Consider the following 12,532-nt stretch of genomic DNA (forward strand, 5'->3'; position numbering starts at 1 on the left):
TCTTCTAGTACTAAATCCAAACCACAGCACTACGACAGCCGCCTTCTATCTCTCCAGCCACCTCAGTCCCCCTCTATTTCCGTCACAACGCTTCCCGCCAGCGTCCTGGCGTTCCACGGCCATCCTTTAGTTCTGCAGTAGGCACAAAGGTACTCAGGAGGGGATTACGACAGAGCACAGATGGCGTGAGGGAGACGCCGACCCCTTGGAGCGTTCAAGAAAGACGAGGAGCTCCTAGAAAGAGTCCACAGGAGAGCAACTAGGACGATAAAGGGACCGGAGCATCTCCCCTACGAGGAAAGGCTGAGAGAGTCGGGCTTGTTCAGCCTGAAGAAGAGAAGGCTGAGAGGGGATCTCATCGACACATACAAACATCTTAGGGGTGGAAGTCACGAGGACGGAGCCAGACTCTGCAGCGGCGCTCAGCGACAGGACAAGGGGCAATGGGCACAAACCGAAACGTAAGAGGTTTCAGTTGTATATGAGGAAAAACTTCTTGACTTTGAGGGTGACAGAGCACTGGAACAGGCCGCCCAGGGGGGTTGCGGAGATTCCTTCTGCGGAGATATTCAAAGCCCGCCCGGACAAAGTCCTGCGTACCGTGCTCTAGGAGAACCCGCTTTAGCAGGGGGGTTGGGCTAGATGATCTCCCGAGGTCCCTTCCGACCCTTGCAATTCTGTGATTCTGTGAGCGAGTTGGAGGAGAGGACAAAAAGACTGCCCTAAGGAAGAGGGATGACCCGAGGAGACGTTCTGACAAATCAGGAGGGGTACAAATTAAGCCCCAGGGATAACAGCGTGCCGAGGAGACCCTCTAAAGCCTCGGGATGAAACGAGAGAGGTGAGAAAAAAAATTAAAAATGCTGAGAAAATTTAAAAAGCAACGGGGTATGTGACAAACAAAGAATTAAAGATCGGGGACAGACGGCTCAATAAAAGCAGACATAGAAAGAAAACTGAAAAAGCAAAGGGGTACAAGGCAGAGGGGAAAAAAAAATTATAAATAGGAACAGCAAACTAGATAAAAGCAGACATAGGAAAAAAGTTGAAAAACAAAAGCATTAGAGGAGGAAAGAAATTAAAAAATAGGGACGGAAGCCGGATGAAAGCAGACATAGGAAAATAATATAAAAAGCAACAAAATTAAGGAAATAAAGGAAAAAAATTAAGAAACAGGCACAGCAAACTAGACAAACAAAGACATAGCAACAAAATTTAAGAAGCCGCAGGGTACGGCCCAAACCACCGCCGTCCCCTTCCCCGCAGGATGAACCCTTCCCGGAGCAGAAACACGGAGTCAACGCCGACCTTGACTTTGCAGCTTGAACCGTAGGCCCCGCAACGAAGCGAGGACGAGAAACAAGGGAAAGCAGGGCAGGCAAAGGGAGAAGAAAATGCCGAAGCGGGCGCTCGTGAGGGAGCCCGCTCCGCTAGGGCGCCCCGTGAAGCCGTAACCGAGCCTCCGAGGGTACCGCCGCACGCCTGGGCTCCGCTGACAGTCGCGGTGCCGCTCACGCCTTCCGGGGCTGACGCGGGCATCTCTGGAATCCCTCGCCTCCCAGGAGCACCCCAGAGGCTGCAGCCCTCGTCCCGGTCTTGCAGACCGTAAACCCACGTATCCGCATTTGGCAAAAAGGGCCCCTAGGAGATGACAGTCTTACAGAAGAAGGTTATAAATCAGGGCACCTCCCCGAACTTCTAAAAAGCCAAAGCCCAACTCGCCACGCTCCAGCAGATACAAAGTCAGACTCGGGGTCAGGTTTTGATTTCCATGTGGTTTAATAAGTTAACAGGTTCAGCCATTACACAGCAATGGAATTCTTCTTCAACATTTACAAAGGTGCAAGAAGTTCATTCATTTAGTCCAAATTAAGTCATTTTATTCTGATCTCTTAAATAGCTACACAGTTCCTATTTTTTTTTTTTCCTCTAAACAATCTGGGGTTAAAATAATCCACCCAGAGAGAAGGCATCAAAGTACAAAAGAGCACGCACAAGGAGGGGTGCTAATTCAAGTTCAGCACGGGTATTTGGTCCGGTACCTGTACGAGCAAGGAAAGGCGGTGCGGAGCAGTCATGCCTGTAGAAGGAGCCGCGATATCATAAGCACAAAGACCTTTTCCGGAAGTCTGACCACCACCGGCATCGTAACTCTACCGTGACACTCACCGTGACCTTGGGGGCGGGAGGGAGGAAGGGAAGGAGGCAGGGAGGGAAGAACGTGAAAGACCCCAAAATACCCAAACACCAGCCCCCCAACATTCAAGTGTCTCGCCAGCTACCCAGAAATTACTTCTCTGTAGGTTTAGCAAACAACAAACTGAGAGAAGACGTCGCGGGAAGGAAGCGGCATCGCTAAAGACAAAAAAGCGGAACAAACCCATCTGTAAGTGTACGCTTTGCCGTGCGCCCTGTTCTGGTCTAGAAACGGCGCACGCCCATTGCCCTCTTATATCGGTTTGAAGACATTTTCGCTACGCTCCCCTCCGCTGAACTGTTTTCTGACTAGCGCTCTACCTGAGCAGTCTCCCCTCACTCTCCCCCACTTCAGCCAACCTGCCTAAAAACCCAACCTCAACTACATAAGCAGCATGGGGGCGCTTGCAGAGGCAGAGGGTGGACTCGCGTGCTCAAGTCCACCCCCACAGAGGTCTGTAAGTAGTAAGAAGTGTTTTGCGGACACCACAGGAGCCAGCAAGGCTGCTCTCTCCCCACCCACCAGTCGGCTTCGTCGTCCTCGGTCACTTGGCCGCGTGACCAGCACAGGCAATCACAGAGCACGCTCTCATTAGAAGCATGTGCAAACACAGCTGCACACGGCTGATTCCTCCGTCCTCAGACACGCAGCTTTCGAGCGCCCTCGCTGAGAATGGGGCCTTGGTCAGACATCCATCACGCTAAAGCCTACGCTCCCCCAAAACACCGAGGTTTTGTGGCGCCCTCCGTTTCTTCCCACGCCCGTTTTCTCTCACTTCGAGAGGATACCCCTCACAGGCCGACACAGAGGGCTTTTTCGACGGGAAGGCTCTTAAAAAGCCAAAACACGGGGAAGAGGATCTACCCAGACAGAAATATACTTGGAAGCGTGCTTACGGCTAGAGAAATCAGTTTTCTTCAGAGAAGTAAAAATACACAGCATAGCTAAGTTCTAGTAACTCTGTTCAGCCAAAACAGAAGGAAAAAAAAAAAAAAAAAAAAACCCCACCCCGCCACACAAAAACAAAGAAATACCAAAACCAACCAACAAAACAAACCCCCAAACATATACTTTGGCTTCATTTACCAGTCATCGTTTCCACTCACATAGCTGACAGCAAAAAACAGCGTTTGGAACGCAGGCCCTCATAAGCAGGTTGAACTCCTTCGGAAGCCTCCGCGCGTTCAAGCCCGCCTCTCTGCCTCTCCTCTTCCCCCACACATTTGGTCGAGGACCGGTTTCACAAGGTGCAAATACCGAGCCTACCCTGAGACAGAAACCTGGCGAACACAGATCGTTCGAGTCTAAAAAGTTAGACAACGGCCTGCGCCGCGCACCGGGGTTGCTCCGTGGTCCCGGGCGCTATGAAACACCGCAGACCCCACAACGGCACCGAGGTGAGGGCATGAATACCCAGAGGAAGTTAAAACAGGGATAAGCGGATTTCAAACGGCGTTTCTTCTGTCCTAAAGCCAGAAGCACAAGCAGGGATTAAATACAGAAGAGATGTCTTTAAGCAGCGGTTCTAGGGGGGGACGCTGTCTTTACGGTTTCTGGAGGCCAAAGACCCGCGTGACCTTCCCTTTCCTTCCGAGAAGATTAGGACAGAAGAATTGCGTCTCGTGCCACATATAATCACACCTCCCCCACGAGGCGGATTTGTTACCGTTCGTGGCTCCGGGAAGCCGCGAGAGTCACCCGCGCTCGCGCATCCGGGACTAACGAAACCAGCCGCCTACCGCTCGGGGGACGAAAACAACCGCGCGTGCGAGAAAGGAAGCCACGTACAGATACAAAGAGGAAGGATGGACGCATTAATCAGGAGCACATTTGAACTAAAAAACGCTCTCGGTGCACGCGGCTGAGCCATTCCCCCTTACCCCTCTGTCCCTCAAACAGCAGTCTACCCAAACACCCTGAAAAACATTCTGCGCTTACCGGTAACATTCAGAAGAGGATAAAAGTTTACAATATCCGTCCTACGCCGTAAAACTTTGAGAAGCAACGAAACGGCAGAAAGTACATCTCCGCTAGGGAACGTGAGAATTAACGTTCGGGGATGCGCTCTGTCAGCACTCAACAGTATCCCTTCCCTTCGCAAGCTATCTAAGCAGATACAAACTTCCACAGCCATTTACCGCCCGCGATAAAAAGTACTGCCAAAAATTCCAGGGAAGATAGACACTGACCGTCGTGCGGCGCAGGAAATTCCCGGATGAGTCTTCTGCCAGGCCGAAGCTCAAAATCAAAAAAACGGTACCTCTGCTGCTATTCGTCAGCGGGCATAGCCTGGAGCCAACAAACTGGGAACAAATTCAAGACAGCCCACAGACATACGGCAGGAATTGCCCATTTAACACGGCTAGAAAGGGATCCTCGGTCCCTAAGGCTGCCGGGGAACTCAAGTTTCGGTTTTACTCCTACCTTTCCTATCGCCTCCTTCCTCCATGGCAGACCAAAATATTCCGATCGAAATCTAGGTACGCCTTGGTCGGACGTGAACCTCGCTCACGTTTTCCGCCAACGGTCTACGACGACAAGGACGACGCTCGCTAGCCCTCGCAGCCCTCCTCGCATACACGAGCCCCGGGTTCACGCTTCAGACGTGCCGGTGGGAGCCTCGGCCGTTTGCCTCCGGCCGCACCACGCTCAAAACAGCTTGAGCTGCTCTCGTGGTTTAAAGAAAAGAACACGGGACTATTAAACGAGACTCACGGAAGGTCTGGTGAGAAACCTGCAACCGAAGAGCCGCCAGCTCTTCTGAAAGATCCCTTCCATTGAAACCAGCGTTTTAAAACGCAAGGTTTCGCAGCCAGTGCTCCTCATTCAAAGCGACCTCGACGAGGTATTGAAAAAGAACAAACAAAAACCAAAAACGGAGCGTCAAGTACCATTAGCGACAGAAACGAAGGCGTAGCGGGGACAGCGCAAGAGAGAACGCCGAACCGGAACCAAAGCCCGAGGCTCTGGGAGCGAGAGCGTGCCCGCGAAGGACGGCGTCACGTGCGATGCCGCAAAGGAAGGCCGCGTCAAACCGGCGGCCAGATTGCTACAGGCGAGCTGCAGATTGCCAGCTTCCACCAGAGCCGCAGCAGGTACCCGTCATTCGCATCGAGGAGAACTATTTTCAGCAAAAACCAGCGAGCGTTCCGAAGTCCGTAGCGCACAAAGCTGCAAACGAAGCTGTGGTACCGCGCGGACGAGGAAAAAAACCGAAGGATAAAAAAGACACGAAAGAGCTCGGGGACGACCAAAAGACTCCCGGACCAAAATGAACAGATGGAGAAGAGATTCCTGGTCAGCTAGCTGGACCAGTCCGATTTCTCATGCGTGCCCAACCTGGGAATTGGCAGGAAAAAACAGGAAAGACAGTCCCTCCCGCCGGCACGGGTCAGCGCTTTCAATCCAAGCCCCAGGCGGCTCTGGCCTTCTCTACCTCCAGACACTTTAAGAGACGCTCGGAAATTCCTGCCCCTAAATCCTTTTGCAGCGGCGTACCAAACACGTTCCAGCCTTTGAAAACAGCACGCAACGGCCGTATCGGTAAGCCGGATTTCATCCTTCCGAAGAACACGACGCGTCGTTTTACGCGCGCCATCGGGAGAGCTACCGCTTTTTTGGTCGGTCACGTCCTGCGTAAGGCGGGGCGACAGCCCCCACCTCAGGAGGTACCGTAGCAGGAGAGCAGAACCAGCGAATTCAGTCAGGCCTAAACAATCGCTCTTCACTGAGGTTTTTCCTCCCCTTTGCCCCATCTCCCTAACTCTACAACCCACAGGAGAGCAGGAGCTTCTGTTCCAACCGGGCACGTCGCCCGGGCACGCCGCCAGGGCACGAGCGTTTCTCCAAAGAGCTTCGTTACGCTACCCAAACGGGGCCTCTGGGGACGTGCGCGCACACGCGTGCGTCAGGAGACGGAAAACCTTTCGTCTAGAAGGGCGGTCTCCTCCCGCACGAGGAGCCAATTCTCCCCTGCGCGCCTCTCCCTCCACAAATACCCACTGCAGAAACGCCCACCGTTCAAACGTGGCGGGTCAGGTTTGCTAGAAGAAAGGAAATACGAGACGCAGTCAAGAAAGGCTCCTTCTGCTACAGAAAACCCTTTCATCAGCGAAAACTTGTCAACTCTTGCCTCTCCCCAGCACATGGCTTCAGGCTCCCGATCAGACCGCCCTTTTGCTATCATCGCCGCCGTTCCTCGACGTCCATCCCCGGCACGGTGGCAGTCCTCGGCACGAGGACCGTGAGAGGCCGGGCGCTCCACAGGTCTGGAAGATGGCCCGGCACCCCGCTGTTGATGCCCCCAATGGAAAGGGTTCCGCTCGTACGATAGCTGGCGCGCGTGCACAGCACGGCCCCTTCCCCGTTCAAGAACGCAGATTCGGAAGGAGGGCCACGTCACAGGGCAGCATCGCCGACGGCACCGACCAGATGTCTCTCACAAAGGCCCGGGCTTCTCCAAAAACTCACCCAGTGGTTAAAGCTCCCTTCTTCTCAGAGACTCCGTCCTTCATCAGCATAGCACAGAAAGCAGGCATCCCTCAGCGCTGTCCGAACCAGAGACCGTTCCAATGGCAGAGCCGGGCGGAGAAACGCAGCTCGTTCTCCTGACAGCTCGCAGCCCAGGAACGCAGCGCCCCGCCCCGCAGTCAGGTTACGGCCTCTGCAGCAAGCAGAAGCGATGAGAGCGTTTAGACGGCCAGCGACCGCATCGTTCTCTCTCGCTAGAAGAGCTGAGCGAAGCTACATCCCACGCTTCTCGGCAACGGAGCCAACTCGGTAGTTTCTCGATCTTTCACTCTGATGGCTGCTGCTCGAGAGCTGCCCCCCCCAACCTCCGCTTTCCAGGACGCACCCGGCCGTGCCAGACAGCTACGCAGGCAGAGTCGTTTCCGCAGCTCCCGGGACCCCCACAGGGATCAGCACGCCACCTGGGTTTTCTGGGAGAGCACAGCGGGGTGCAACAGTCGGAGAAGGCTAAGCCAAGGCAGATGAGCAGCCTAAGCCCCGGGTTCGCCACCTCCGCTCCCCAAATGGCGTAAAGCACTGGGGCATCTTCCCTCAGCCAAGGTTGGAAGGAACCGGACTGCAGGTCACAGATACCGTGGAGCGGGAAGACGAGAGACTAGAAAAGGATCTCCGTGCAATCTTTCTGACAGGCTTCTCCCTCCTTCAGTTCTCACCTGCTGTCGTGCCGTCACTAGCTTTGGGTTTTGATTTAGACTTGAAGGAGAAGCGTTTGATGAGGCGGCGGGAGAAGCTGCCGGCTTTCTTCCTGGCGGCGGAGTCGGCAGTGACATTGGACAAGTCGTCATGCGATTGGCTCAGGCCCGCTTCCTTCTGCTTGCTCCTTCTCCGGAAGATGAGCTTGGTACCGCTCCGAAGAAAGCTAACTGCAGAGACAGAAAGGAAGGAGACTGAAACCGCAATAGTATCCGGCCCCGGCGAGTTTCGCACCCGGCTGCTCTCGGATGGGTGGCAAAGACCTCATCCACCCCAAGCGGCAGAGGAGCACGGCAGGCCAGCGAATCCCAGCTCCCGACTGCAAGGCAAAGTCTACGTTCAAGACAGACTGCAATACCGACGGGCCGCTTCGCTAAGCACGCCGTCAGGCGTCCCCTCCGCGTAAACTTCCTTTTACACCACGACGTCCTCCCTTCGGTGGACGCATGCAGAGCCATAACAGAAAGCTAAGGCTCATACAAATGGAAAGTGAGGGAGAACGTCTGCACCAGCTCCCGACTGCAAGGCAAAGTCTACGTTCAAGACAGACTGCAATACCGACGGGCCGCTTCGCTAAGCACGCCGTCAGGCGTCCCCTCCGCGTAAACTTCCTTTTACACCACGACGTCCTCCCTTCGGTGGACGCATGCAGAGCCATAACAGAAAGCTAAGGCTCATACAAATGGAAAGTGAGGGAGAACGTCTGCACGCGGAGACACCAAGAGGAACACGTGACAGGGAAAAGGCCTCTCAGACTAGCCCATCTCGGGGCCACCCGGATTAGCCGGTCGTCAAGCCCCTGGAACAGCTGCCCACAGTTTCACAAGATGCCCAAATCTGGAGACAAGTAACGGTGATGGCTCCGGACGACTCGCATGGGCGGGACGGGATCATGATGCCAAGCACCATCAGCCCCAAACGGGTGCGAAAAGGCATATCCAAAACCTGCAGGCCGTACAAAGCTGCAACAGTATTTCCTACAGAGGGGGCTCGCTTTCTGCTTTCTTCCTTCTCTTCCCCGCCCCCCGGGTCTCTCGAGAATCCGGGCCACACATCTTTCTACCCACCGACGTGCCAACAACGAGGGGCCACCGCAGTTCCAACCGTACCCGGTCGCGCCAGAATACGGCCCTCCGAAACTTGTCGTGCTCTCGTATTCCAAGCGAAAATGAGATTTTTGCCTTGCACTCGTTTCCGAAAGGTCACAGCCGACCGAAACGGTCGTGGCTACCAGCAGACAAATCCAAGGCGCGCCATCCGCCTAACCGACGCCAGCCTGGGAAGTGCAGAACGGCGGCTTGGGCAGGGCAGGCCCGCACCATCGTTTAAAAGCGGAGCGTTCGCGCAGACTCCTTACAGAATGACAGGTCAGAGGCGCTAGCTACTTCGAGGCTTACAGAGAAAGAGGGAGAGCGTCGAGGCCCGTACGATCCGCATTGTCGGGCGGCCTCCATTTCCGCCCCAGAGACAGCCATATTCAGAGGATGAATCGTCATTTACAGACGCGCGCCTGACCCGCGGACCCAGAGGCCCGGCAGCAAAAACAGGTTCTCGGGAACACGTGAGCCGTGCGGGGTTCCCATCTAAGAGAGCACAGAAACCAAAAAGGCCACAGGAATCGGGCACCCGCAAATAGAGGAGTTTGGAACGGCTCCGGCAGGAAGCGCGGGAGAGAGGCAGGCTCTTCCAGGCTCCAGCAGAAGCCGCTCTTCACCAGGCTGAAAGCCGGCCGCAGCCCCCGCGCTTGGGTGGGGAACCCGGATGTCACTTCGTCCTCGAGCGCAACAGGCTAATGTTAGCTACCATTTAACAGTTCATCCTTACCTTTGTGGTCTTTCAAGCTCCTGGTCTCAAGGGCTCCTGTGGAGCCAGTCTCAGACTCGACGTCTTCTACCGACGGTCTCTCGGAGATGTCCGATCGCGTCGTCTCATCCAGCTCCCGACCGGCCCTTTGTCCCGACGGCGACGCTTCCAGCAGCCGCGACGATTCGGTAGAATCGTGTGTCCGGTCAGCCACGCCCTCCGCCGCAGAATCCCCGAACGCTGAGGCGTCCAGGGATGCAGCATAACCCAGAGAAAGTGCCATTTCATCTTGAGCGATAGGTACCTGGAGAGGGGTTAGAAGGTCAGGCAGACGGGAAAGTGGGGTCTAAAGGATCGCATTCATCTCCCTTCTTCCATCCACACCTACACAGAGACAGACGCTCCAGTTCCAATCATCGGCGCTAGACAGCACCAACGCACAATCATCGGTCTTTGGCCAAAACGTACTGGAACGCGGCCGATTCCAAAGCGTTCCGTAGGCAAGACCGAGGAGAACTCCTTAGATTCTCCCCAAAGTTCCCAACTGGTTACGGCAGCAGCCTCCCTTTCTGCAGCTGCCCTTTGCGAACTCCCACCACTGGCAGCCGGCGAGGTACCCCGGACGCTCGTCGGGAAGCGGCAACAAGCCGCGAGGAAGCAGCGAAAGCCGAGCGAGTCGTCCGTGCCGGAACCTTTCTACACCGGTACCTATGGGGCAGGGCGGTTTCACGCATGCGTCCCCGGAAACAACCTCCCGGATTGGAAATGGAGCCCCCTAACTACCAGAGACCTTGGAAACTCCCGAGATGATCAGCGTGCTACGTTTTGTCGGGGTCTTCTTGGCGGGCTTGTTATTCGTCTCGGTTAGCTGCCTGATCGCCGTCTCAGCCACCGGATCCAAGCCGTTGGGCATATGGCTATCCCCTAAGCACACGAAAAGATACCAAGGCTTGAAGTAGCGACCTTCGGCACGGGCAAGAGGTCGCCGGCTGACCGCGGCGCTCGTAAGAGGCAACTACACGCGCACAAAGGTAGAGAACAGAACTTATTACAGACTCGCCCGCATAAACCAAGGGGAGGAAGCTCCACGTAGCTCTCTGCTCTTTCAGGCACCTGAAAAGTTTGATTTCCCACCAGGCATAACATTAAAATACCCTTCCCGCTCAACAAAGACTTCCAAAGACTCCCAAGAGTTTGGGCAGACTCAGCCGCAAACCGTCAAAACCCGCTGTGGCGCTCCGTCCCGGAGACAATCAGAGCCCCGGGTACGGGGCGAGCAAAGCTCTTTGGGCGCGGAGATCCCAGAACGTTCTTGTCAAGCAAGCAGATGCCCAGAGTCACAGACAGGATAGCCAAAGCGGAGTTTCTTTTACCCGCACCCGCCCCCCACCCCCGACTTCGCTTAGACACTCGGACATTCTCTTCTGCAGAAAACGTGGATGAGTTCGGTGACCCACATTCAGACCACTGCTCTCCGAGAAAGGCTAAGAAACGCAGTTGCTCCGGTAAGAGCCTCAGATTTCCAAGCACTTACGGCTACCGCCGGGCAAGGGGCCGCAAGGGCAGCCGCTCTCCAAAAGCACCGTCGTCTTCTTTTCAGTCACTTCCACTTTGGAAGGCGACCTCGACGGTGAATCTTCACAGTGAAAGAGAGGCAAAGACACAGAGACACCAGTAAGTAGAAATGAAGCTTAAGCAACCTCACGACCGTATCGCGACCCCCTACCCGTGCCCCCAAAAAGCCTCAGGCGCTCACAGAGGGCCTGCAGAGACTGGCTCCGTGAGGCTTTGCGGCAACAAAGTAGTAAGAAGCCCATCGGAAAAAGACACGCAAAGCACCCCCGTCGCAAGGCCCCGTTCGTGCCGTTTCCCGGCCCCACCTCATAGACTATCCAGCACCACATTCACCAGACGTCAGACCGCAAGCAGCAACAACCGCCAGTAAGCAAGGTCGACGTGCTTTTGGCTCCGCATTCAGTACGCGCGGCCTAACTTCTTCGGCAGCGAAGAAAACGGAGGGAGAGCGGCAAAATGCTCAGCCCAACATCACGCAGAGGTTATGCGGCAGCATACGCGTTAAAGAGTCCGGACCTCCCACCGCACCAAAGGGTGTCAGAGAGGCTCGTCCCTCTCTCGCCTCCCCCCAACACAGGGCCGCATCAATTCTCTCCCCCAAGGCTACGCCCAAGTCTCCAGCCAGCCACAAGTCACTAAGGGAACGGCGACGATGCCCACATCCCGACCCAGGAGCCAAAAGCACCGCATAAGGTGCGAGTCTGAAACAATCGCAATGTACAACAGCCAGACAGTTTTGCTCCCGCCCACGCGAGCAGCCTGGGGAATAGCGCGGAGGCGGAGTCCGCGCCCCCGCAGCGGCCACTGGTACGAGATTCCCATCGCGGGGCAGCCTCACCCAGTTTGCAGTCCGCCTTGGGCCGGGACTGAATCGTGGTGACGGTAGTCACGATGGTGCCGTCGGGCATGATGGTCCGGTCCATCTCCACCTTCTTAGTGGGAGTGATGCTGGTGCGCAGAGACGTGGCGTGCTGAGCATTCAAAGACGCAGGAGACTCCTGGAATAGCAGCTACAAAGAGTAAAGCGCAGCTCAGAGAGGCTCTCCTCCTCCCAGACGGAAAGGCGGGCGTAGGGGCGACAAAAGCTACCGCTCCGGGCGGCGAGGAGCCACCCTCGCTACAACGTCAGCCAAACAGAGGAAGGCTCAGGGACCGAGGGCCAGGCGATGCCCCTCCTGAGCCTAAGGGTCTGCCGGCCCCCTGCCATGAGCCCAGGCCTAATCACGCTCATCTCCAGCTAGAGGCTCACACCGCGAACACTTCCGGAGCACGCGTTTTTGCCGGGCTTACGGAGTCATCAGCTCACCTCCAATATAATGGTAGCTTCAGCCGCCAGCGACTGCCCAGCTCCCGGGGCCAGCGAGCAGACCTGTCTCCCAGAGGGTCGTTTGCCCAAAGAATCCAGCAAAAGCGTGGTGTGTGCCAGCAGCACATCTGCGAGAAGGAACAGGAAAACAACGTACACCACACGACCTCGGCACCCCAGATGTCTCTCGGGCAACCCCCGCTTTTGGAAAGCAGCCCCGGGGGCCAGGGAAGCAAATCCCCCACGACTCCGGCAGCTCCCAGGTTCGAGACAGGGAGAGGCCGGGCAATGCTCCTCCGCTCCTCTTTACCAATCCAGAAATCGGCTCCCTTAAAGAGGCGGCCGTTGCACGGCCTCCATCAAAAACGGGCGCTGCAGTTAGTCCCTGACTGAGTACAAAGGTACGGAGATAAGAGCCTTCTGCAACG

At 55.8% G+C, this 12,532-nt stretch overlaps 1 protein-coding gene across 4 annotated transcripts in view; it reads right to left on the bottom strand.

The window, feature by feature from the left end:
- Positions 1–454: 454 nt before the first annotated feature.
- C2CD2L (C2CD2 like) overlaps positions 455–12,532 on the bottom strand; it is a 24,092-nt gene continuing 12,014 nt past the window's right edge. For 3 of the 4 annotated variants that reach the window (XM_035903532.1, XM_035903531.1, XM_035903534.1), the window contains 6 exons: positions 12,105–12,232; positions 11,637–11,808; positions 10,758–10,859; positions 10,014–10,147; positions 9,245–9,527; positions 455–7,614 (listed from right to left, as the gene is read on the bottom strand). In XM_035903532.1, the coding sequence (XP_035759425.1) occupies positions 7,370–7,614; positions 9,245–9,527; positions 10,014–10,147; positions 10,758–10,859; positions 11,637–11,808; positions 12,105–12,232 (1,064 nt within the window). In that variant the 3' untranslated portion in view covers positions 455–7,369. The remainder of the gene's footprint in view (positions 7,615–9,244; positions 9,528–10,013; positions 10,148–10,757; positions 10,860–11,636; positions 11,809–12,104; positions 12,233–12,532) is intronic. The other variant, XM_035903533.1, reaches the window with a different exon arrangement.

The sequence above is a fragment of the Egretta garzetta genome, unplaced genomic scaffold (genome assembly GCF_000687185.1).
Source record: "Egretta garzetta isolate BGI_Z169 unplaced genomic scaffold, ASM68718v1 scaffold391, whole genome shotgun sequence".
NCBI lineage: Eukaryota > Metazoa > Chordata > Aves > Pelecaniformes > Ardeidae > Egretta > Egretta garzetta.